At 45.4% G+C, this 27345-nt stretch overlaps 1 protein-coding gene across 1 annotated transcript; it reads left to right on the forward strand.

Annotated features, from left to right (window-relative positions):
• Window positions 1-3416: 3416 nt before the first annotated feature.
• Window positions 3417-26241, forward strand: LOC142817522 (uncharacterized). The gene is made up of 5 exons (XM_075894550.1): window positions 3417-3536; window positions 15911-16099; window positions 18468-18558; window positions 22137-22359; window positions 25325-26241. Exons 1-5 carry the CDS (start codon window positions 3417-3419, stop codon window positions 25653-25655), a joined length of 954 nt encoding a protein of 317 aa, XP_075750665.1. The 3' UTR covers window positions 25656-26241.
• The last annotated feature ends 1104 nt before the right edge of the window (window positions 26242-27345 follow it).

Consider the following 27345-nt stretch of genomic DNA (forward strand, 5'->3'; position numbering starts at 1 on the left):
TGTGCAATGATTTTTGTGCACTGGTTATTCTGCAACATTTAAAAACGCCAGGCCCGCGCGGAAGGCACAGCACAATCACAGCGAAAGCTAGACGAGTGGCCTTTCCGTGCCTTTTCAAAACACTCATTGGGTAACTACTGCAAGCACACTTGCTTGATATCCACTATAGGGCAATAATATTAAACTTTTGGGTAGTAGGCCGGCATTCGCTATGCTATTTTTCGTCATTCTTTTGAGAAGCATGGCATCCGCTAAACATTTGCAAGGATTTTTGTGCCAATTGTTCCTGCAGTGGCTGACGACGATAAGGAATTATGGCTGAAGTGGGCATGCACCACTGTTTATAGGAGAACAAGGACAAGCTTTTGTAATGGGTTGGAGCATTGGACGGCCCACTCGTTAAACTATGCGCATTGTGCGACGACTGGTTGCTCTTTCGCTGTTTTAAAACTCTTCATAAGTCGTATTAACGCGATGGCTATCCCGGCATTAAGCCTGCCTAAAGCAAGTTTGCCAACAAGTCACAAGCACCACCGTAGATTAGCTGTAGAATGCTGGGCTGGCACTCAGCGGACCCGGGTTCAAGCCCCACTGTGTCTTTTGTGCTAGGTTTGCCAGCAGGTCACAAGCACCGGCATAGCCCAGTGGTAGAATGCTGGGTTGGCACCCAGCAGACCCTGGATTCGAGCCCCACTGTTTCTTTTGTGAAAGGTTTTTTTTTTTCTAATTTCCTGCGATGTGGTTATGGACACCATCGGCTGCGGCGGCAGTGATGGTGGCAGCGGACAACTGCGCCTGACCCGATTTGTGATCTCATAACAGCTTTCGCTGCAAGAAACTGTCATCTCATTTTAAAACAGGAAATTACTTTTTTGACGTGATGAGGAACTGAGTCGGCAGAGCATAGGCGCACGCTGTCAGTGTCGTGTTGAGAGGCATCATCCTCTTCGCATTAAGGAGGCCTAGCGCTGCTGAAATCGAAGCGCTGCTTTGGCATGCTCCACGCACAGGCGTACTTTCAGCGGTCGTGTCAAGCACTTAAGATGCAGTGGAACTTTTTGGCCGCCATCGCTCCCGGAAGTCGGCAGTAGAGCCAGCCACTTCCAGAGCTTTCCTGGTGTTTCGCAGCGAAGCCAGGTATTTTGGGCAGCCCTGTAAAATGGCACGCTCAAAATTTGTTGTGAGCGCAGGTTTATTTGGTGCGTGCCACAGGATGGTTCCCTTGTATTCAGGAGGATATGTGGCAGAGATCACTTCTTCGGGGAGATGCTTCGCGCACACATAGCCAGTAGGCTGCAAGGCCCTGTCAGTGGTCGGAATCACCCACCACCGCTTATTCAAGTGCTCTGTTTCACACGGAACCTCGAAAAGTGACGCATGCTTCACGAAAATACGATACCTCGACTTGCATTTTGGAACAAGGCACCACTTGCCTTTCGGTTTTTACTTTAATTATACATGAAAGCGTAATTTGTGGCTCAACTTTATTATTGCGTGTGAGCCTTTTTGAAAATGCGAATCATCATCATAAAAGAAAATTCGAGCAAGAAAGAAGAAGAAGGACTCCCGTTGCTTGGGTGAGTCAAATTCGAAGGCCTCCTTAACTATGAATATTAGGTTATATACAGTTACAGCTGTTCGTATTCATAGAGCAATTATTACCTCTTAAATGACCGCATTAGTGCTCTCTTTACGCTCTGTGTGAGCGTAAAGACCGCAGTTGCTCCATGGCTTCATCAAAATGAATAGTAGATTCATGCAAGTTTCTATGAAAGCAATTCGTGCATCGCACCCCCAAAGCCTTTTGTTATTGCGCGTAGTACGAGACACAAATGAGTGCAGCGTGTCATATTCAATGTGACAGAAAACGTGAAGGATTCCCTAAAGCAACAATTTTCTGCCATGCTTCGATTCTAATCTTGAATTTCACGTGCCGTGTCACTGAACTATTGCTAACTTGGTCTTATTGTGCAAGTGCCCTAAATGTTGGGCACCTGTGTTTGGCCAATGGCGTGCAGAGTACACTTTCCGCGTACATATTTGTATCACTCAGGGTGGTTTGCACCAGTTTGACAACTCTGCGAAACAAGTTGATGTTGAATAATGCATGACGATCTAGTTTTTTTAGGTGAAAGGGTGGAGGAAGAGGGGCTACAGGTCAAGAGCAGATGCTTCTTAGTTCCGGCAATCGCAAGATAGCGAAGTGTGCTTTGAAAAAGAGACCGGGTGTTGTCGAGTTATCATTAGCGTATATCTTAAGAAGTTAACGCCTGACACTACTATTCGTATGAAAGATAGCGCCAGGTTTACATCAACCCATTTTCTCATTACGGGAAAAAATTTAAATCATCAGAGGTGTCTCATGTGATTTCTTTCCGAAGGAACATAAACTATTTCTGGCAACAACTATTTCATCTATAATGCCATAACACACACACACACGCGCGCGCGCGCGCGCACACACACACCCACACGCACAAACACACACACACGTGCATGCGCGGAAGTAATAAGCTATTTGTGTGCTTTTTCTTCCTTCCGTTCTTTCATCAAGTCGAGAGAGTGACATTCCAAAGATATCGTCTATCACTGCCTTGCCTGTTGGTGCCTGTCCTGAATTCGGCGAGAGTCGTGGCCATGGTTCTGCGTCACGCACCCTGAGCCAGCTGGCCATAAAGCAACCCGGAATTTTTTTCAGTCCTATTGACTTTTCTGTTTTTGTCATTTCTACTTTAAACTTCGCATTCCTTTAATTATGGCAATTTACAGACGCTAAAGCAAGCTCTGGCATAATGTTGTTATGCAGTTTAGTCCGTCAGCTTTGTCATTGGGCACTCTGAAGGCGCCAGGCTTCGTAAAGCAAGGTGCTTGGTGGACAACTGGTATCTCCGCCATCCTTGGTCAAGGGTCCGTTTTATCGAAAAGCAACGCGAAAGGCAACGATGGCTGAAGAGGACAGGAAAGCAAAGAAAAAAGGAAATACCACAGCACGAAAGGAACAAAAAGATGCTGGTCCACCATCGCAGTCTTCCTCTAAAGCACCCTCCAAGAATGCAGTGGAATTTCCGGATTCATCATCCTATTCTCCAAATGAAAAACAACCCAAAAGCTTAGGTAAGGGAGCATCATCCCCCGTACCTTCTAAGGACTCCAGGAATACCACCGAGCCAAACTCCCCGACATCGCCCACGAAGCCACCAGCCAAGACATTTCGTTCGGCAAGCTCCGCAACGCCATCACCGGGACAAGCAGGTGCTCGTACGCCAAGAGACATAGTTTCAACGGAGGACAAAACACGTGCCGCTGAGAAGCCTTCAAGGCAAACAGCGAAGGACGAGAAGCGAGTGAAAAGCTTGTGGGCCGAGTGGGGTTGGAGCGTTGAACCTAAAGCCTCGAGGAGCCACGAAGCCGACAGGATGGACTCCCAGAGCCGGATGTCGAAAAGCGCCCAGGATGGCCTGGATGACGGGTCCTACTACGAGCCCGATCTTGACTCCTGGAACCCGCAAAACGAGTTTGGATACTACGGCACCTATGTAGGTGAGTCGGCTATTTTAAGGTGAAAGTCGGCTATGCCTCATAAACATAGAAATTGACCGTCAGCGTCACTGGCGTTGGCGTCGCGTGGTGTCATCTTGTAAACGAGGGACGAATAAAATTCAAGATCTGCGCTGCGAATAAAATTCAAGATCTGCGCTGCGAATAAAATTCATAGATCGTAATGACAAATCATTACGATCTATGATGTCACGATGAGATCTATGATCTCATCATGACATCATAGATCGTAATGATTTGTCACGCCATCATGAATACAAGGAAAAAAGCAGCGCTTCAAAGGCGGGATGAGAAAGAGTGGGGGACCATGGCGCCGTCATCTCGCGTCCTTTCCTGCCCCGTCTAAAGGCTGGGGCAAGAAACAATACGAGATAGACAAGGCGTTATTTTTCACTTGTAATCATGAACCATGCACCTAGTCCAAATGCGTATCATACTTCATAGAGTTCCCTATACATATATTAGAGAAAACTGTGGCGCTAGCGTCTATGGCAGCTGCAACACACGGTGCTTCAGCCAGCATGGAAATGATGGGTACAACACTAGTTTGTCTAAACTTCGTTTTTTAGCCTCCGTTTGACTTCGATAGACCTGGATCCGCTTTGTCACAGGATGACAATCACCAAATGGTCAGCAGTTGGATGGCACCACTTTAACTTTATAGGCTCACCAATTCAAATCTGGTCACAAAATTTTACATGGTTTGTTCTTTTATTCGAAACAAATCCGAAACCCAACAACAAATGAAGCCAAGAGTGTTCGAAGCCGCAAGCGTGAAAACTTGCCAAATCTATGTACTAGCCATCATATCTATGCTGGCTGAACGGTCGCAGCGTTCAGCCAGTCACCTCTAGTTAATTTTAGGTGGTGCCATTATTAGCATTTTAGCCGTACTGCACGTCACAATATATCACTTCATAAGATATTGTGACGCAATGAGATGATGTCATCCACTTACATTGTTGTTTTGGGAAAAGTGGGCCGATCACTAAGGCAATTTGAAAGCGCTTCACTTCAGATCTCGGAGTGGGGGGGAAGGGTATTGATACATTTACAGAAAATAGAAAAATGGCCTCTACTTCGAAGGAGACGTGGGCTAATGGAAAAGGGGGAATCTGAATTTCTCCATTGCTCGGAAATATGCCTCTGATGAAATTCAAATTTATTTATTTATTTATTTATTTATTTATTTATTTATTTATTTATTTATTTATTTATTTACAGACTACAACTAGCCTGCGAGCACACCTACAGAGCTCCTAAACAGCCCCAAATCCCCAGACAGCAGTGTTTATTTTTTGCTTTCTAGCATTATTTGAGGAAGCATCTCGCAAAGTATTGATTCGATGGTGCCCAATCGTATGTCATCCCTAATTATATTCCAGACACACGTTGCTGTATTTCAACAAATTTGCGCAAAATACATTTATCAAAGCGCACTGAGACAAGTAAGCTATTTTTGTTTGGAATTGGGTAAACAACATGTAATTTACAACTGAAGACGACAATAAAATGAGCAACGGCAATCGCTATGCATGTAATTAATACTGACGCCATGATTTGCTGAAGAACTCGCTTTCTAGCTCTGGACGTATTTTACGGCAACTGTCAATAATTGCTGAATGGCATTACCTATTTTTCCATAAAAAATTGACTTCAGCAGGCCTCTTTTTACGCTTTCAAAAACATTTCAAAAACAGCGCAGATCCACGATGTGAAATCTCGGGGAAACACCGGGGCTGTGGTCGTTCTTGTTGTGTTTCTATGTGTCTTACTGTGATTATGTGAATTTCGTTCGGCGTTTTGGTGTTTATGTGTGTTTTAGTGTGATTAGCGGTGTTATGTTTTGTGTATCACTACAGTGATTGCATGTTTCTTCGTGGTGGGCTTCTGCTGTTCCACGTACACTTACTCTCTTGAAGCTCAGTGTTGGCGGCTTTCGAGCAGTGCCACTTGACTTGCGCTTCCTGCTCTCAAAGCTCATGCTTTGCTATTCGATTTTTTTGCTGACGCTTGAGCCGTGCGATGCCCATTGTCCACTTCAGACGTCCTCTCTGACTGGACCAATCCTCCATGATGCGCAGGTCATGTGACATGTGCGACGCAGTGCAGTAACTTTGTTACCCCCCTCTCGTAGTCACGTGTTCTAGCTCTTTTTCTTCGTGGCGCTGGAAGGGTAAGAGTCGACCTAGTAGAGTTGTCCTACCAACCGATTCTTTAAAATAATACTTGTTGGGTATCACGTCTCAAACCCATAATATATTATATTGAAAGACGCTGTAGTAAGAACTGTAGATATTTTGACCCCCTGCTGTTCCTTAACGTGCACATAAATAGACGGGCATGCTGCATTTTCGCCTCCGTTGAAAACGCTCCGGAACGGCCGGAATTACATTCAGGTATATGCGTGTAGGCGGTCGGGTAACAACGAAAGGACCATGATGGCTATTGATTGTCATTTAAACGAATGAACCTTACAACTGAACGGGACATACCCAAGTCGAGTCTATCCTAATTGTACGCGACATTTCAATCCATCTTCTTACTGACAACGCCAGGAGTTTACGCCAAGCTTTATACAGTTTACATTATTGTTAATCGAGACCATGCCAAATCCACTCAATTAGTGTAACAACTGTTTACACCTGTACACTTCTAACTTGAAAGCGTTTTATGCCGGCGTCCAGCAGGACTTCACTGTATTTATGTTATGCGAATGACGTTATAAAATACGCACCAACAGATGACAACCTATAATCAGAAAAAAAAGTTCCATCGTCGAGAGTCTAATCCTTCGGTTAACAGCCGATCGCGCTACCCAATTGCGCCGAGAGTCTAATCCATATCTCGCCCTCCATGGAGCGCGAAGCTAAAGAACTCAGCCACAAAACGTATACATTTTCGTAGCCATACTAACAACGAGTTATATATATCGACCATTTACCGCTGGCAGTAGACAAAGCTTGGTGGTGCTTTATTGTATTTTTGATATTAACTGGTAAGATGGTACATAGGGTGCACTTTAAAGGTCGTCGCCTTGCTTCCTACGTTTGAAATCTGCACTATGCCTCACAAGACGTGGTCGCTTGTGCGCGCGTGCCTGTATCGTGATGGGTTGGTTTGCACATCCTGAGCTTTCACCACAGAGCGCACAAATGTAACGCTCACATCATTATCTCCAGCGACTGTGATTATGAAAGGAGCGCACTGCTCAAACATAAACAAGTCACTTCAGCGAGAGTGTTTCATTCACGCTTATCTTGTGCACAGTTGTGCGTACGTGAAACGCTATAACTCCCAAGCACTGATAGATATTTGTAGAAGCACTTTTTTTATCTGCAATAACCGTTCAACTGCCTCTATAAAGACTGTTTTAGCTTTTCGCGTTATACCTATTCATATGAAGGAGGGATAAGTTAACTTTTTATACGCAGCGACGCATGTGACGTAAGACTTTACACATCCAATGACTGTACGCAAGCACCTGAAACAGCTACACAGACCATTAGTGTAAAGTGAACATATGACATGGAACGTAATCATTGTGCATGTTTAGACATTATTTTTTGTTTATTTCCGTAGCGTAAACTTGCGTTATACTTCAATCATAATATGACTAATGATTGCGTATGCTAATGAATGATAGCTTGCCGAACATGACACCAGCATTGGTCTTCGTCGGGTCGTGTTATCTCGTAATTGCCATACTACCTCTGTCACTGACCGTTAGAAGCTCAAGTTTCATCTATACGTTCACCTGTAGCGTAAGCTTTGAGTGATTGAGCGACTAGTTTTAGCAGTCCGGCGTCCGACGCTGGGTCTCCGAACGTGCGATGTGCGAGATCCTATAAACGACGAGACATTTTGAATAAATTTTGCCAGCTCGTGGCTTCCGTAATTAGCTGCTGCAATGCGTCGTTGCGTGTTGCCAGAACTCATTGCGGTGGTCATGTTTGGCTTACACACATACGGCAACAAGTTTGCGTTGCAGCCCTGACGTTACGGAAGGTTTTACGCCTACTTCGCCGCACGCTAGAGTGTTCAATTACGCTAACATGTACCGTAACGCCTCACAAAGGTACTTGCACTTGACGTGTATACGGTGACGAGCGTCACCATAAAATTGTCTGTCATCAGCAGCATTTTTTTTTAGCCTGAAAGGTATTCCGGTATCAAAAAGGCGTAGTGTAATAACTGATAGTGTGTCCCATAGCTGTCACCGCACCATGATGCAGCTTCCAGCTATGGAGGATGAAAAAAAAACAAATAAAATATCTAACAAGTGACCTATGTACTCCGAAATTTTGGAAGTGTCCATCGTCACTCTGTAAACCTATATAGCATCGATTATTTGAGCATCAATGCTAAATTGAGGCTTAATCGACATCAGTAATTCACTGTCGAATCTTGGGTAGATGAATTTAAAGCAACCATAAGTATCAATTCAAAGCTAACAGGCTACAGAGCTCCCGACAGCCACTTGACAGAATTCTACGTGGACGGCCACCGCTTGTGGCTATGCAGTCAGGTTTTCCGCCTTTACTCTCAGATTGTAGGCGCAAAGCATATTTCGTATAGAGGAATACAAGAGAAATTAAAACGTTCTAATGTAAAGTATTCACACAATGCTCTTCACATACATGTGGGGTGGAATTCACTGAAATCAACCATCAGTGTTTTTCTCGCTTTGCTAATAATATTACCAACATCGTGATCAGCTGAAATGTTTTAGAAAACAGTTCTAAGTACGAGCTTCTTGTGGATTCGGGTGAAGCATATGTATAGCACCTCACAACCTTCACAGAATGGCGTCCGGAGGAAAAGTGGCCCTACTATGCGCCGTATGGCATAGAGTCGTCGCCACCTTACTATCCCTTTCATCAATCAAATCGCCGTCTCCGTCATCGTTTTCCTTCTCCAAGCTGTCCCGTACACGGTTACCTGAGGCGTCGCAACGCTCCGCCACAGAGCCAAGTAAGTCGCTTGCTTAGACAAAAGAATGGGAGGGCAAACTGTGAAGTGTACACGACTTGTAGAGGAATAGAGAGCTGGCCGAGTTGGTATGAATACCTTTCAGAAAGAAATCAGTGCACCCACCATAGACGAGGGCATAAGAAAGGAAGACGAGCTGGTGCGAGTTTGAATTAGTTTCTTTTATTTCATTATGTTCGCGTCCATTGCGTGCGTTCGATATTCTTCTCAAAATCAATGCGAGTTGTCACACATAATTGATCGAGTAGTGTCTTATGTTGTAGTTGGGCAACATCGAGCTGCTAACCATTCCTGGTGACACCATGGGGGCATGATTCTGGTTGACGTCTTGACTGCGTGAACTCCTATTTCGTGTAAATTCTTGAGGCTCTCCCATGCGTTCCACGGCAACTCTAGGCATTTAATTTGATGTGTTGAATTGAGCGAAATAGGTTCATCAGTGCGTTTGCTTCAATATAAAAATAACGGAAGAGAAAATGAAAACTCAGTCTACATCGTCCCAAGAAAAAGCAAAACAATCACGCTACGGAGGTCACACAGGAGCTTCTAAGTTTTTTGGTGTTAAAAAGAGAAGTTATGCTGCCTTTCACAGAAGTTGGCGTGCCTTGCCTGTGCCTTTCTGACATGTAAACTAACAAATAGTTGCGGCTACCGTTCGCATACAGCTTGAAACAAACAGAAGTATCGAACAGTGAAATGCTACACGTAGAATACCGGGAAAGATGTGCGCATTATAAGCAAGGTTGACAAAACAAATTGGGGGACTCTTAAGCTTCGTATTGAAGATTTGAACGCTATAGTGATATCGTGTCCCTAGTGCGTACTTCGATCACTTAGTGCATACTTATATTATAAGATGTTACTCCAGATGTATAAAACGTGGATTGCTACAACGTAATTGATAAAGTTCAAAATTGCTAATATCAGTGAAAATTTCGCATATGCATGCATTCTGTGTAATGAGTAGATCTATCAAACTACCAGCGATCATTCGCGCGGAATATTTTGGAACTTGCTATGCACCCACTACATGGCCTTGGGGAAATAGGTGCAGTAACGTGTGAGCCTTTTGTAACAGTTGGCCGGCTTCAAATTATGTAGTCATTGTAATAATCATATGTTCTGACGCGCGATGGCAGTATGCGCTTGTACCACGCAATATTGCATGATGTGTTGTGAAGCCTGTATACAGGATGAGTGTGTTTGTAAAGCGTGAACTGTATTTGCGCAGCATTTGCAAGCAGACGTGTAGCCGTGTGGTTGAACGCCTGCTTCCCACGCAAACGGCCTGGTTTCGATTCACACTTTTAAGTAGAAATTTTTATTTTTATTTTATGCGCATATTTCTCAATTTTTCGGTCATGGGCGTGATGATTTTTCGCTTGCAACCAACGACGAAGACGTTTCTGCGAAAGAAGCTCTTTTAACGCCATCACATGAATACCCAAAAAGAGCGAGGGGGCGTTGGTAGAAGTGTTTATTGGGGGGAGGGGGGGAGGAGTAACTTCTTTACCTGAAGCGAGGCCAGATACACAGATGCGCTTGAGTGTCATTTTCAAGTCTGTATACTATAGCAAAAAAAAAACATCAAAATTCAGAAGGGGGGATGCGGGACACGGGCCCAGTGTTTTACCCTCTGACAACTCCACTGCAAATAACGAAGGAGTCAGGCCTTACCATCAAAGTGAAGCTCCGGCATTCGACATCGTTTCCACATGTGTTTTTCTCTCCGGGAATGCTTTTCTCAGCGTAAACTTCATTCTCTTTTAAAGCGTTGATTCGCTGAAACGATGGTTATTTGCACAGTGTTGCCCATCTCGTAAGCACAGGATAGATTAGTCATCGCGTAAGCACAGGGTAGATTTCATCTTCACAAATTGCGAAGCCGACAATATATTGTCGGCTTCGCAATTTGTGAAGATGAAAAAGCAGAGCCGTGCATCCCCCCCCCCAAACGAGTACCCTATTGTGAATTTTGCTTGTGCAGGGAAAATGTTCTCCAGCACGTCTATTTTTGTCTCGGTTTCTGTTTGCAACGACCTTTCCATGTACCTCATTAAAGACAGCTTTGCTTACGTTCCGTGAAGACTAAGCTTACGTACTATGAATGTGATTCAAGAAAAGGACGAAAATATGAAACGTGGTTTTATGGACGTTTGACTGATGGATCAGAAGAGATAAACGTTGATAAAACCACAGTTCGTTCATGCGTCCTCTTCAATATATAAATATATATATATATATATATATATATATATATATATATATATATATATATATATATATATATATATATATATATATATATTGTTAAGGCGTTTATTAGCCGGCAACGAGCGAGAATATAAAATGGCGACAGTCACAGCCAAGCACGGGCCCTCAGCGCGAGCGGCGTCCTTGTTGGGTTGCCCCACTAGAAGGTACTCAAGAGTTCGACCCATTTGATAGTTCGGAGGCTTCGCTACAATTACCCCGGGGTCGAAGAGGGAGCCGCCTGGCGACCTAACAGCTTGTTATTATGAGCGGGTCATAATAAGCCTTCAGGCGCTCCACGTTGACGATGTCTCGCCCACGGCGGCGCATGTCCGAAGATTGTTCAACGGGTTTGATCAGATAGTTGACGGGTGAGGTGCGCTCGATGACACGGTAGTGGCCTTCGTATTTGGGACGTAGTTTGGAAGAGAGGCCAGCGGAAGAGGTCGGAATCGAGAGCCATACAAGCGCACCAGGAAGGAACGTGGGCTCAGAAGTGGTGGAGCCATCACGGATACTCTTCTGCCGCTCTTGCTCTTGCGTCGTAAAAGTCTTGGCAAGCTCACGACACTCTTCAGCAAGCCTGGCTGTCTCGGAAATAGGTGTACACTCAGATGGATCCGGCGTGTACGGGAGTATCGTGTCCATGGTGTGCGACGGGTGCCTTCCGTACTGCAAGTAGAAAGGTGAAAAACCAGTCGTACTCTGAGGGGCGGTGTTGTAGGCGTAGGTGACGAAGGGCAGTATATTATCCCAATTAGTGTGGTTGGCAGCGACGTACATAGAAAGCATGTCGCCTAGGGTGAGGTTAAAGCGTTCGGTGAGGCCATTCGTCTGTGGGTGGTAAGCAGTAGTTTTGCGGTGGACAGAATGGCACTCCGTCAGAATGGCTTCGACGACTTCCGACAAGAAGACACGGCCTCGATCGCTGAGAAGCTCTTGGGGTGGTCCGTGGCGCAGTATAAATCGATGCAGCAGGAAGGACGCAACATCGCGCGCAGCAGCCGCCGGGAGAGCGGCGGTTTCGGCGTATCGCGTTAAATGGTCAACGGCAACAATGGCCAAGCGGTTACCAGCGGACGTCAGAGGAAGTGGTCCATACAAATCGATACCTACGCGCCCAAAGGGACGGTCAGGGCAAGGTAACGGTTGTATACTGGCGTGCGACATGTGAGCTGACGGTTTACGGCGTTGGCAAGTGAGGCAAGAGCGAACGAACTGCTGCACATAGCGGTACATCCCGCGCCAGAAGTAGCGTTGTCGAATGCGATGGTAGGTTTTGAATACCCCAGAGTGCGCGCATTGCGGATCAGAATGGAAGGATTCACATATCTCTGACCGCAGACTGCGGGGTATCACGAGTAACCACTGCCGGCCGTCGGCGTCATAATTGCGTCGGTGTAGGAGGCCGTCAGGAATGGCGAAATGGCGAGCTTGACGACGCAATGCACGCGTGGATGGCGTTGCGGATGTATCAGAGAGCATGTCGATGAGCGGACCGATCCAATTATCCTTTCGCTGTTCGGTAGCGATGATGTCAACATCAATGGCAGAAACAGCAGCCGAGGATACTGAGCAGAGCACATCACCTTCAGGCAGAGGGGAGCGCGAGAGGGCGTCGGCGTCAGCATGCTGGCGTCCGTTGCGGTACAGCAAGCGGATATCGTAGTCTTGTAAGCGAAGAGCCCAACGGGCGAGACGGCCTGAGGGATCCTTCAATGATGAAAGCCAGCATAGTGCATGATGCTCGGTGACGACATCGAATGGGCGACCATACAATATATATATATATATATATATATATATATATATATATATATATATATATATATATATATATATATATATATGTATATATATATATATATATATATATATATATATATATATATATATATATATATATATACAATGTTGTAGGCCCGTGTGCTCAGATTTGGGTGCACGTTAAAGAACCCCAGGTGGTCAAATTTCCGGAGCCCTCCACTACGGCGTCTCTCATAATCAAATGGTGGTTTTGGGACGTTAAACTCCACAAATCAATATATATATATATATATATATATATATATATATATATATATATATATATATATATATATATATATATATATATATATATATATATGTATATATATATATATATAGGTCATTTTGTGTTTCTTGTCCCAAATGTGCATAAACATGAATGAAAATAAAAATAAAAAACGTCAACAGTGAACCAAAATCGAGATGATATCATTTTGGACACAAACACGAAGTGACTTGTTTCCGTGTTCTCTATGGCTCACGCGCATACTTGGCCATTGATAGTGAGAGATGTGTGGGGCGAAAGCACCCTTATCTTCTCTTTTCGTGTTCAGATGCAATGTACCCTTATTTTATGATCTTCCGTAATGCATGAGACACCGACGCAAGCGCATAGAGAATATATACCGAAATCGTGGTGCATTATGGACTCAATCGGCAGAAAAGCCACTCCTGACCCTTATCCACAGGTCTAAGGCACCTCCAAGGTGGAATTCATTTTCTATTTACAGTCAAGGTGTTTGTGAGAATCAAACAAGGAGTGACGTAGCTGTCAGCCGCCGCCGGTGTTTGTCACCAGTATCGCACGAAATGAGAAAAATACCTGACATGAGACAAAACATATCCAGGATGAAATGGGGTTCGAGCCTTAGTCTGTTCCGTTCCAGCCTAGTATTTCACCAGTGAGCCATGCCGGGGCTCGGACCTCCTGCGCACAAAAACTCTGTTCGAGCTTTGTTTTGGGAAATAACCGCATGAACAGACGCAGTATAACGTGGTACAAGAACAAAATAACAACCATGCGCCACAGAATGCGATCTGTGTAACCGGGCGTCACTCAATATGAATTACAAAACAAGTGGGTCGTTCAATATTGCCAACCTATTACGAAGTCTCATCGATAATTCTTCATCGTCATCACCTACCAAATTTTTATTTAAGTATTGGGTACCTTGTCAGCGTACTTGGACTTAAAAATAGCGCTCTTCCAGCTTCGACTGAGACTGTGCTGTGATTTCCGCGCAGGTACTGCAGGTTTTTAGGTGCGAAGCTCCTTGGGCCATGGGTCATTCCCTCCGCAGTAGTAGTAGAAGTAGCAGCAGCAGCCGTAGTAATAGTACTAGTAGTGGTAATAATAATAATAATAATAATAATAATAATAATAATAATAATAATAATAATAATAATAATAATAATAATAATAATAATAATAATAATAATAATAATTATAATTATAATATTAATAATAATAATAATAATAGTTGTAGTAGCAGCAGTATTATAGCCACCTCTAGTTTATCAGTTGTTCGAAGACGGCGTTTTGTGTATATGTCCATGGGAATAATATAACCAGGTGGCGTTAGGGCTTTTCACAGCATATCCACGGAGTGAATGATGAGTGGGTCAAGCGTCCGTCCATTCTCCCGTCCGTACATCCGTCCTTGCTTTCATCCATCCGTCCGTCCGTGCGTCTGTGCTCCTGTCCGTCCACCTGTTCGTGCTTTCGTCCATCTGTCTGTGAGTCAATGCTTCCATTCATCCGAGCGTCCGTGCTTCTGCCCATCCATTCATCCGTGCTCCCGTCTACCTGTACATCCGAGCTTTCTTCCGTCCATCGGTCCATCCGTTCATACTTCCCTTCTTCCAGAATCCAGACGCACGGACGGATGTACACACGGACGGACCGATGGACGCTTCACCCCACACATCTCTCACTCCGTAGATATGCTGCCATTTTTTTTTCTCAGCAGAATTACTCATCTTCCGCCTCGCGAAAGCTATCGACAGCTCACGTGGTACGGCGCTGCCTCTCGGATTGGAGGCATTGCAAGCTCTCTGCAAGTCACCTGGTTTAGCAGCTTTGACCAATACACAATGTCATGTTTTGGCGTCGTAATATGACGTCACGGCACGATACGTCATGTTGATGTTATAATGAAGTCACGTTGTTTAAGAATATGCGATGTCTTGCTGACGTCACCACACCACTGACATCACCACTGACATCATCGTCAGCGGCATCAGTGACGCTCACCACGTGAGCGTCACTGATGCCGCTGACGCTCACGTTGAATTTTCTCGTTTGATGAGGCATGAGCAAAGCCTCGTACCCACGTACGCGTTGCATCGCGTCAGCACGTGAATCTTTCACGTGGCGCAGCGTCCCCTCTCTAACGGCAGAGGGGGCATGCAGCTTCACGTAGCGGCGCTTCTCCTCTCTTTGTAGGAAAGGGCTGCAGCACCCCTAAAATAGCCACGCGCTCACACGCTACAAGGCATACTTGTGCCTCAAGGTGTCCGCTACCACACCCTAAGCTCACAAGAGAGGATGTTGTCATATGGAAGACGCTTGAAGCGAATGTGTTTCCGCACAGGACACTCTTGAAGGCGACATCCGGAGTCCCCGCCACGGTGGTCTAGTGGCTAAGGTACTCGGCTGCTGACCCGCAGGTCGCGGGATCAAATCCCGGCTGTGGCGGCTGCATTTCCGATGGAGGCGGAAATGTTGTAGGCCCGTGTACTCAAATTTGGGTGCACGTTAAAGAACCCCAGGTGGTCAAAATTTCCGGAGCCCTCCACTACGGCGTCTCTCATAATCATATGGTGGTTTTGGGACGTTAAACCCCACAAATCAATCATCATCAAGGCGACATCCGGAACTGCACGACAGCGTATGCAGCAAATTATCAGCGACGCACACGTTATCCCACATTGTTGGGGGTTTTCTCAAAACACGCTCTCCCTGATAGCCCAAAATGACTACTGCTAGGAGTGGTAGGTCCTACTGCCCACTTTGGCCCTTGAAGGCTAGCTCTGTTTGGCGTCCGTTTCGCGATGAGGCCCTACAAAATTCTGAAAGCAGGATACTGGTGACTTGGGGACGATCACGGTCGTTTGTCGTCCAAACACTGTCCAGTTTCCTTGCTCTCCTACTCTCTTTATGCAGTGCTTAATTACGGTCCCCATCAAACTTCCAGATATCAAAAGTGCATCCTGGAGCTGACACAGTGCAACGCCACTTGGCGCTGAGATATATTTCCAGTCTGTCGAACTAAGACTTCTTCCCGTTGCCTTACAGTCAACCATTATTTCAATCCCAATTCCAATCACGGTGCCGGTGCCATTCCCTTCCGGTTCCAGCAGCGGACCAGTGATCATAAATCCACCTGCTCCTCCGCCACCCCCGCCTCCTCCCCCGGCACAATTGGAGAGCAGGACGACGCCCCTGCAGGACATGACCTCACTTATGATGGCCATGATGCTTAAGGTAAGTGACCATAATCATTGAATCACAACTGAGGCCGTCGTCAATATTCCAGTAAGATATCGTGAAAGCCTTTCCAAAAAATATTGCATTGTATCGTCTATACACTGCGAGGTCCTCGCCATTGCCGATTTAATGACTAAGGTTAGCATGCGGGGCAGTCAGCAGCCATCTTGTGCAGAGGTGGCGAGTCACATGATGTCGTCAAGTAGAAAAGGTGTTCCGCACTTGCCGCCTTATCTACGAGCGGCTCTGGCTAACACTCCCAGCAATTACACATGGTGAAATACCTGACGAGGTGAACAGGGGAAGCTCTGTCCGTCGCAGCTCACTTAGTACAGCATCGGGCAAGTCAGCCCGATGCCCCACCAAGCGTGGTTTCAGATTAGACCCACAGAAAGAGCGATTGTTCATCCATTTCATTTCGTTTCAACTTACGTTCATATTACCGAACTAGAGCTAATAACCACAATAAATGAGTTATATGCTTTTGATGGTCTCACTGTCTTGTGAAAAAAAATTGGGGGTCATGTTTACGGAAGTAACGCTAGCTGACTGACATCTACTAAATACAGATGAACGCATTCTTAACGAAGTGAATGAAACGCTTGAAGCAATGCCTTATTCCCGTCAGTTTGATATAAACCTAAAGTAGCCATACACTTGTAATATTACTGAGAAGCTGAGAATACTCCCCATACAAGCCAAGTAGTGAAAGCGAAAGCTAGTAAATCTTCCGAATGAACTGACCGCATTGGCACGCGCACTCAGTGGTGAAGAAAGAGGCAAAACATTAAAGGCAATGGCTGTACAGGACAGCATTTACCATATACTCCCTTGCACAGGTGTCGTTTACTGGATCTTGCACGCGCAATGTAGTTTATTTTATATAGTGTGGCTACAACAATGCTGCTGAATCGTTGTAACAGTGAATGACTTGCGAGATTTGTTTAACTCCAAGCTACTCCTTAAAGGCCAGGGAACTGCTCAGTGGTACAGTATACCTTATGTATTCATTACGTCGTTAAAATTGGCCCCTGATCAAATGCAATAAAATTGAAATGTTATGAAATAAAATATACAGCTTTCAGCGACATGGTTGTGAAAATCATTAGGTATATAAACTTTGATCGCAAGACGTGTTCGTTGTAAAACACTCACAGTTATTTATTGAATCATCACTCAATACCTCTGCGTGCACCAATATATTATAATATATAATATGTCAGCAGAGCTGAAGTAGGCGAGAACAAAAAACATGCTGAGTTTATTGTCGTGATGGTATCGTTCGATACCATCAACTTCTTCTAGAGTGATGTCCATTTGCCGTTATTTTGAAAAATGGTTTTCATGCCTTTGAACATCTCACCGTGAGAGTTGTCACGTTTAAGGTAATTTGATTGCCCGAAAAACGCGTCACGCACACACCGTTCTTATTAGGACTCAGGATGCGTCCTAAGTTATCTCTTTCTAACCTTCATAGTAGTTATTGGATGTTTTATTAATTATTATTTGCGAGGAAACTTTAGTGGTGGCAAAGTATTTCTACAGCCTCCTCACCTCATAGCCTCTTCTCAAAAATCTGCAATCGTCGAAAAACATACGCCCAGTGAATTTCAAAAAGCCTTGTAGGTGGCGAGCACGTAAGGGGCCCACGCAGTAGTATGCTGCATGCTGAGGTATGCTGGGATCGCATGGCCTAACGCACACAAAGCATGGCACCTGTATCATATTGAGCTCGCACCCGTGCAAAAAAGAATTCTTCCTCGTCTTGTTCCTCGATTGGCTTGATGATGATATTTTAGACGGAGCACTTCAGTGGACTGGTCTGTCGTGTGACACAAAGAGACAACAAGAAATAAAAAAATCGGATGAAAAATATAGATAAACTAAAAGGAAAATTGAAAACAGTATAAAAAATTGTAACAATAGAAAAAAAGAAAACCAACGAGAAACGCAAGGCTGCCCTGCTCTGCACTTCGTTCGGGCTTAGCGCCGCTAGTGCGAAGCTTCATTAAGTTAGTAGTCGTAGATGCTACGCGGACACGTCTAATTAGACTATTCATGCTACGCAAGTTTAGTACGATATTCTATGATGCACTCGGAAATAATCGACCAGTAAGCTTAAATCGGGTGGTGAAACAACTATAAATAGCGCATACCCTCGTTCATTTGTGTCGATATTCGACGACCGATGGCCGTGCTCGCTGCTACCTGTCTTCATACGAGAGTTCCGTGCCCATGGGGCACAAGTCCTACGAACCAAAATTCAGAATCCTAGCTCGCAGCTTCCCTATTGCTTGGTTCTTCTGCGCCATCGTTAGAAAGTTACAATGTGGTACGTGTATGATGAGTCATTATTCATTTGTAGGACACCATGAAGGGGAGCTTGGGAGACCTGTTTCCGTCCCGAGACTCGCAATCACAGGAGAAACAATCGTCAGATCAACCGGCTCAAGAAGGTGAAACCAAGTTTTTGATATCACATACTTACCAGGGTAAAATATGCCACATGCTCTCAAAAATTTCTTTCTTTTCGTGCAATTAAAGATGCTCTACAGCAGTATAGTACAGCCCCGCCGTGGTCGTATAGTGGCTAAGGTACTCGGCTACTGACGCGCAGTTCGCGGGATGGAATCCCGGCTGCGGCGGTTGCATTTCCAAAGGAGGCGAAAATGGTGTAGGCCCGTGTGCTCAGATTTGGGCGCACGTTAAAGAACCCCAGGCGGTCAAAATTTCCGGAGGCCTCCACTACAGCATCTTTCATAATCATATGGTGGTTTTGGGACGTTAAACTTCACGTATCAATATATCAAGCAGTATAGTACAAGCATCAATAAAAATGATTACTGCCCAATCACTTTGTACAGATGTTTAACTAGTGAAAGCTGAAACGTGCCGCCCCATTGTTTAGCAGTGAGTTCAACTACACGCTACATTGAAGCCTGTGACAATTCAATTATTGATTACGTATTTGTGCTTCTTAATGAGGTTAGACACACGTTTGGCTTGGGTTTACCACATTGTTTACTTCACATGCTGGACATTGTACCTCGCATTAACATGGTCATGAAGGAATGTTATTAGTGGTTAAATGCGTTTCGCAATGCATAAATTATGGTGGTTGTTCACGAACCACAGGCAGTCAAAGACGCTGCAGCCGAGGCCAAAGAGCTGCTGGAGAAACATCCGGCCGAAAGCGCGCTTTCGCTGGCCCCAAATTCTCCCGCAAACATCACGTTTACGCCGCAAGGCCGCTTGTTCGATGCGCGTCGTCGCAAGCGTTTGACATCGCGAGCGAAATCAGTGGTGTGGTTTGCAGGGTCCGACCGCCACCATCGCTTGCATTCCCGTTCAAGTAGAGAGCCTGCGTGACCGTAGTCATGGTCATGTAGGCTCGATATGTTCAAGATTTAGCGCGGCTGGGTAGGCTGCCGAATCATCGGTACGCAGTTGCTGCCGGCACTCAGCTTCCTGGGCCTGTTTCTGTGCCCGTATACTGCACCAACGACAAGGCGAATGAGACCTTGCTCACGTTTCCCCTGCCTGTGCTCTTCTGAATTTGTCCGTGGCATACCCACGTGGAAGCTTTCAGTGGAAACTAATGCGCGTGTGCTCAGTGCCACTGCAGCGACGGGATGAACGACGTCACTCACAACGCAGCCAATGGCACACGTGCTTGAGTAAGACGCTAAAAACGAAGTAATCGTCAGCACAGCCAATGGATACCGTTCGTGAGCCCGATTCCAAACGGCTTTTGGTTTTTCCTATAGGCACGTATACAGCTTTCCTTGTAAAAAGAAATCTTAAAATGCTCTCTTATGTATTCGCTCATAGTGACTGCAAGGCAAAAATTGTCTACTTTTTCCCATTAGATGTGTTATTCCTCCGCCACTCAATCCCTTGAGAATTAGGCTCATGTGCCCTGCATTCGCACCGCCTCCAGAATCGGAGGCATTCCAAGCGGTCTCGACCTCATCTGCTTTTGTACTACCTCCGTCATCGGCAAACATTTCACCCAGTGAACATTTCATTTTACGCGTTTGCGCCATCAAGTGACATCAGGTTATGTGATGACACAGCTATGCCATCAGCACGTCACCCATTTTTTGTGATTTGTTATGCAATGATGATGATAAATAGTCGCGCCATCACGTCAGGGCGATTTTTTGCATTAACTTTGAAGGCGTGACACGCCGATGATCGATTTTCACATTTCGCGAGGAATCTGGTTGTTCTTGTGCCTTAAAGAAAAGGCACAGGAACAGGCAACAGGCTCAAAATAGAATGACGGGCCAAACAGAGGAGAACACAAATCAATACAGCGATGGCCGAGAGGTGTGTCCTTCTTGCCTCCGTTTCTCAGCGCTTAGCTTGTAGTAAAATGGATTACCAACGCGCCCATGCTTCCACACTAAATTATTGCTAAGTGCTCTCCAGCTTTGAAAGCACTTGCTAATAAGTAACCTCGGAACGTTTTCATACAATGGCTCGTTTGAAACAAAACAACCAGAAGCGTGCTAGAAATATTTGTATTACAGTTCTAAATGTTGTACGGGCTGAAATCTACATATTGTTTTTCCGTGCGCTGTGGTAGATAGATGACTCCAGTTCGATTTTGACATCTTGGGGTCCATTAACGTGAGCCTAAACCTAGGTAAGCGGTGGTACTTACATTTTTTCAGTATTGCCCATTTCAGTACAGGTGTGTAAAAATGAAGATGCCGACTTTAATGGCACGTCACGTATCGTGTGTTTCATCATAAGGCTCGAAGCTTAGTGTGCACATTTGTGCAGGCCGCTTGAGTAGACAACTGCTGATCAACTTGATTATGCTGTGTGTTGCTGCAGAGGATCACTTTACTGGATACGCCACCATGTTCGATGATTGTCCTAGGTGATGCGTTCTAGGGTCAAAAAGAAAAGTAGTTTTTCTTTGCTCGAAAAAATACAATTAAAAACCAAACTGGGCGTGCATTGAGGGTCTAATAGTGGATTATTTTTTTGCAAGTACTGTAGCTGCTGGCCGAATAATTTGATAGTTGTTTATACATTCATTAGCTCTAAAGTATGCAGCTCACACGAACTTATCATTTTCTTCATTTGTTTCTTTGGAATGAAATAATGAATGCCTTGGAATTACACCACGCGAATTTGACGCGTTTCTGGCAGCACATTGAAATTTGTGACTGAAAGGAGTATGCCCACGTGTAAATGCGGCTGCCGTGACAGAGACCGAGCCTGCGATCTTTGAATCAGCAAAGAAGCACGTATGAAGGCCTTACATTCCTCATAAAATGTCAAAAGCAGTCGTGGGTGGCGTCAACAAGGGTTATGCGAAAAAAAATCAGCATCATGTGATGTGTAGCTTCCCCCTACGACGCCAGACATGATGAACGTCACGGGAAGTTTAGCGTCATGGGTGACCTAAATCTGGTTACGTCGTCATGACGTTATTATGAAGTCACTTGAAATTGTAGCTTGGTCAAACGTGAGTAGATCACAGAGGGACTGCATAAGTACGTTTAGGGGCAGAAAACATTCTGGTAAGGGGATCACTGCTTTCCGAGAGGGGAATAGACTAAGAAGAAGAAAACTTTCGGGGAGGTAGACGGACTAAGAATAAAATTTTTGGGGAAGGGATAGACTAAGAGGAAGAGAGGAAGATTCACTATAAAGAAATTTTCTGGGGGGGGGGGGGGATCGCTGCTTTCGGGAAACAGGCGGACTAAGAAGAAAACTTTCGGGGAGGGAGGTCACTGCTCTCAGGGAGGTGCTGCACTGAGAAGAAGAAAGCTTCCGGGGTAGGAGATTGATGGTTTCAGGGAGGAGGATCAACTAAGAAGAAGAAAGATTTCGGGGAGGGGGATCGTTTGAGAAGATCGGGCAGCTGGCATTCGTCTTCAAGCTATGTTACGCAGACGCATAATCGACCATGTGACTGGTAGTTTGGAGTGTCGTTAGCACAGTTTGAGAACAATCATTAGAAAAGAAGCCTAGGTAGTATTTGGCAGCAAGTGACACTTTCGCAACAATGCAGGTGAGGGCGAGCAAGACGTCAAAGGCGTTCTCTCCGTGATCACTGCGAATGCGGCCAGGAAAAAGGAAAACAAGCTGAAAGCAGAGAAGGAGGACAAGAATCAGCCAGAGCCAGCCGACAAAGACAACAAGGAGACCAAGGAAGAGCCGGCCGCGGCAGCCAGTAAGAGTGGAGCAGACGAGGTTATTTTGTTGGATTCGTCAGACTCAACTACGTCCACAAAGTAAGTAACTGAAATTCACTTGTTTGCTCAGGCGTGCCTGCAAGACGTGGGTACGCTTCCCAGCAATACTGGCGTATTTTGATACGGATGAAGTGCGAGAACAGGCGCGTATACTTAATTTACGAGCATGTTAAAAAGCACCAGGTGGTAAAGTCTATTCCCCAATGCGGTGTCCCTCGTTTCTGCCACGTAAAAAGGCAGATATTGTTCATTGATTACACAGTGAGCTCGTATGTAAAAAACAAATGTAGGGCACACTGTCTCACAATCGCTGTGCTAAATTAAAGTTCAACTAATGCGCTGTTACACGCACAAAAAAAGTATTTTCTGAGTAAGGGCAACTTGTCGGCCGAATATGATAGCATTGCTGTCGCTTATAAGCAGGTTGTCCCAACCACTGCCTCCTCTTTTTTTTTCTTGAATGGCAGACAAGTGCGCTCAACACTACGGCTAACTACCCTCTGCTCTAACTGTTCTGAACTCTAGCCCATCGCCTAACATTCGCGTGCGCATTGAGTTGATAGGAGTGGGTACCGCTTAGGTGGTTCTTTATGACAGAAATCTCATCAATTAATTTTTGTTCAGTTGCCACGGTACATATTTCTGGGGTGAAGTCTTGCATTCCTTAAGTTCATATATGTTGGTGGTCTCGCTGGCTCTGTGAGGAACCATGTGTTTTGAGTAAGCGTGCCTCTATTCGTGGAGCTGTACGGGCAAACAACGGGCTTTTCGCGAGACGAAAGACAGCTGGTGAGGTTCAGTTCCACTTGAGCCGCGTTCTGTAGCGGCCTTCGCACACTTTAACTAACACGTGTAACATACAGCAAGGTTTGAAGTCTCGGTCAGCCAGGATATAACAATGAAAAAAATTAACCAGTCAAAAGGACGAAGGTGGAAAGTGGCACATACAACGACGAGATAATTTTATCAGTTTTGGACATCACACGGCACATCAGAGCAGCGCCAACGCCGATGACATAAAACTCAAAGAGAGGGTTTTAAAGACGATAGTCATTCTTGGGGACCTTCTACGGCAAAATTTTAGTCCGTCCGTCCGTCCGTCCGTCCGTCTGTCCGTCCATCTGTCCATCCGTTTGTCTGTCTGTCTGTCTGTCTGTCTGTCTGTCTGTCTGTCGGTCTGTCTGTCTGTCTGTCTGTCTGTACATTTGTCTGTTTGTCCGCCCTTAAGGATACCTGAAACGGCACCAAACGGCCGACTCCATCCGCAGCGCCCACCAATACTGCTCAAGCTTCATCGTTCATAGTTGTGCATTTGTTAATTAAATAAAAAGCAATTATTGCGCATATCTGAGGCACCATAACAACACGTTGATGTTCTGTATGTGTGCCTTTATACTAAAAGAGGCACACACAAGCAACTATAAGGACTGTAGCGTTTACCGCGATGCGCTGACAATGCAACGCGATGCTAAAAAAAGTAAGTGTTTCCAACGCTTTGCTAAGACAACATGGTGGTGGCACCTGCCCGTCGCTTTGCGTTCTACACCTTATCACCTCCGAGACAGGCACGCATGTGTCTCGGCGGGCGCGCACGCCTTTGTTTTCAAAAATAACTGCCAGATGGCGCTCATGTCCAACGTGCCTCGATGCGCTCGTTCGCCTCCGCTACACGCTCGAGGCGCAAAGTTTCCAGAGTACCATTCACCGATTTTCTTGCACAGAACATCAAATAAACGTTTTGTTCACTCTCTCCAGACGCAAGACTATCGTATTTTGGCGACATTTGCAGTAACATGCAGATTTTCGGCCAATTATTATACTTGATATCGCAATAAAGAGCAATGAAGGCAGCATGCGAAATGCTATAGTCCGACGCGATTAACACATGCTTGTCGCCTCAAGACACGATGTACACAAAGATAGTGCAGTAAATTTTAGCAATTTTGCTTTCTTCTTACAGATCTGCAAGGCAAGGCTGCCGTGCAAAGGTGTACTGAATGTAAACTGCCGGTGATCAAACATTCACGATCAAGAATCTGAATATTGATCGTTGCCTCTTTGCCATTATTGTGGGGCATTATGCAAACAAAATAGCTTGACGGTTGGCTAGCGTGCTGAGAATCACTAGCGTGACGTGGCTTTCTTCTAGGCTATTTTTTCGTTAACTGCACACTCAGAGGGCCACTATGATTACAAAATTGTTAATACGTTCCTAGTATGAAGTATATTAGAGCTATAGTTTCTGTAAAGCCAACAGTTCTCACCTGCTACGAGCAATGCCTAAATGCCAGCCCACGTTTAACTGCTGTTCGCCGTTAGTGGTTAATATCTACTACTGCTGACTACCGAGGTTCATCGGGTAAGGCATACTGAGATAATTACAATAGATGTGAACGCATTTCTCTGTCAATCACCTTAGAATCAACTATGAAGCTAATTTTTGTACAAATTGTACTGGTGGGCTAGTTGCGTGGTTGGTCATAACATCTTAAGGCCGCATACACCCAGTGAAAGGATTGCAGAAAAAAAGGACATACACAAGTGCTATTGCAGATCTTCTTCTTTACAATCGTCTTTTTGACTCGGTATGCGCTGTCACACGGCGTATTTTGTGTATAATGTGTCGTCTACCGAATGTTCGTCCTTGCAGGAACAAAATGTTTTTTGGTGACGCCCTCGATCCCTACAAAAATGTGGAAAAAACTGTGCGAGCAAAGATGAGTATCATCAGGCATAGCTTCTCGCTGATCCTGAGATAGTGTTCCTGCGCTTCGCAGACCAGCAAAGTGCCGCGGGCATGGACACTATTTCGAGAATCGAACGAGTTGAGCAATCACTTGTAGGCGTGTAGTGAATAGGGTCCACGCGCACTTCTGCTTTCTTTCTCATTACTTTCCTTACATAATTTCTTGCCCCCGGTGTAGAGTAACAAATCTGTCAACCTCTGATTCACCTCCCCGCATTTTCTTTGTCCTTCTCAATCCGTCCCTCGAAATCTGCTCAGGTCTGACGAGGACGAAAGTGGTGAGGAGCAGGAGCCAGAGGAACTGGGAACGGCGTACGAGTCGGCGACAGCCAGATGCGGTCGAAAGTGCTGCCTGCTCATCCTCGTCTTGTTCCTCACAGGCCTCGTCGTAGCGAACGTGGCTTTCACCCTGACGCCCAGGAGGTTCTCCAACTTCCTCTGTGAGCATCCTCGCTCAGGAATAACGTTGCGTCGGCCGCGGTGGATCAGTGTCTACGGTGCTCTGTTGCAGACCCGAAGGTTGTGGATTCGATCCCAGCCACGGCCGTCGTATTTCGGTGGAGGCGAGATGGTTGAGGCCCATGTATAATATGTTATCTCAGTGCGCGTTAAAGAACACCAGATATATTAATATTTCCTAAACACGTCACCTAGTCCGACGTCTCTCGTGATCATATCATGGTTTTGGGACGTAAATCTCCAGATATTATAGTTACTAAAAGTAACCTTCACCAAGGCTTCAAGGGCTTGACACGACATTCTAGTGTACTTGCGCTGAGCGAAAGTTCCGAAAGCATATGGACAAAGAACACATTCTTGTCATGTTATTTTCGTCTTACGTCTCTTCACCGTGGTGGTATAGTGGTTACGGCGCTTGGCTGGTGGCCCGTACGTCGCAGGTTTGTTCCTGCGCGCGTCGGCCGCATACTGATGGACGTAAAATGCTAAATGCCCAGGTTCTGTGCGATATCAGTGCACCTTGAAGCACGTCGGGTGGTCGAAATTTTTCGAGCCCTCCACTACAGATACGGCATTATCACACTGTGGCTTTGGCACGCAAATCCCAGCCATAGTTATTACTGGTCTAAGCCTATCGTCGCTTTCGTTCAGCGCAACCACAACACGGTCCGTTACAACCTAACAGTAAATGCAAGACCCCGCCTCCATCCAACATGATACCGCTTAGTGTGTGTTTGCAAGACATATTCAACTATTTAGAGTGTGATGCACTCTACCGTAAGAGCAAATTTAGCTGTCGCAGTTTAAATTTCACTGGTATACATGAATAAAAGATTTCATTCTAAAAGGCCGTGTTTTGAAAAAGTTGTTAAGGGGCCCTGAAACAATTTTTTCAAGTAACCATGGAATGAATTCACGCCGCAAAAATGTTGAGAATCCGTCCAGTGCTAGTGGAATTACAAAGATTTGTCGCATGCTCCAAATTGCATTCTCTCTTTCTCGTCCCGACGAAAGTGCTGGAAGCGAAAAAGGAAGGGATGGCAGGGGCAAAAAAAAAAAAATACGTCAGGTGCGCCTAGTGACCTTGAGCCCTTTTTTTTCCTTCATATTCACGGCTTTTTTAGTGTGATTGCGTGCGCACGCGTGGACTAGACTAGGCCTCCCGCTGAAATCGCTGAAACAACCGAGCGTGCCATGTTCAAATCAGCCAATGGCTGATAGATGGGCTTTCCGGGAGTGATTTTTGAGTGTCTTCCGTCATTTGTCGATAGAAGAGAAAACAGTTTTTAGCTAACTTTGATAATTTATTGTGCATTCCAGGCCGCTTACTGATCAGCAGCGCTTACTGACCATGCTCAAAAAGTGTTGAGGGCCCCGCCAACAATTTAGAATACTTGGTACTCTGCTATGGGAGAGCATAAAGCCGTCCCGTAGGCCTCACACTTGATGATGCCCCGTTATCCATAAGTAGACCGCGAATGAGTTCACGACGAGAATATTTAGGTGTTCGTCAGTGCAGCAGCGTTCACTCAACGTAGAACACGTACCACGACATTAGTGAGAATGCACTGGGTGTTTAGAAGAAGGGGGTAAAGATTTAGTAACCTATACCCAGGGACAACTTTCCGTGGCAATGAAGGGAAAGCTGCGTGAGCGGAGCTACTGCTCCTGTACTCCTCCGCGAAGTAGTCCGGTTCGGCTCGCGTTTCGAATGACGACCGCGTTCTTGTAATCCCACTGCATACAATTTTGTACGCTTGCTTCCACAGCCAATGGTGAGAGAAATTTGACACAAGCTCTTTCGGCGAGTCGTAGGAATA

This window comes from Rhipicephalus microplus, chromosome 5, assembly GCF_043290135.1.
Source record: "Rhipicephalus microplus isolate Deutch F79 chromosome 5, USDA_Rmic, whole genome shotgun sequence".
In the NCBI taxonomy this organism is placed as follows: Eukaryota; Metazoa; Arthropoda; class Arachnida; order Ixodida; family Ixodidae; genus Rhipicephalus; species Rhipicephalus microplus.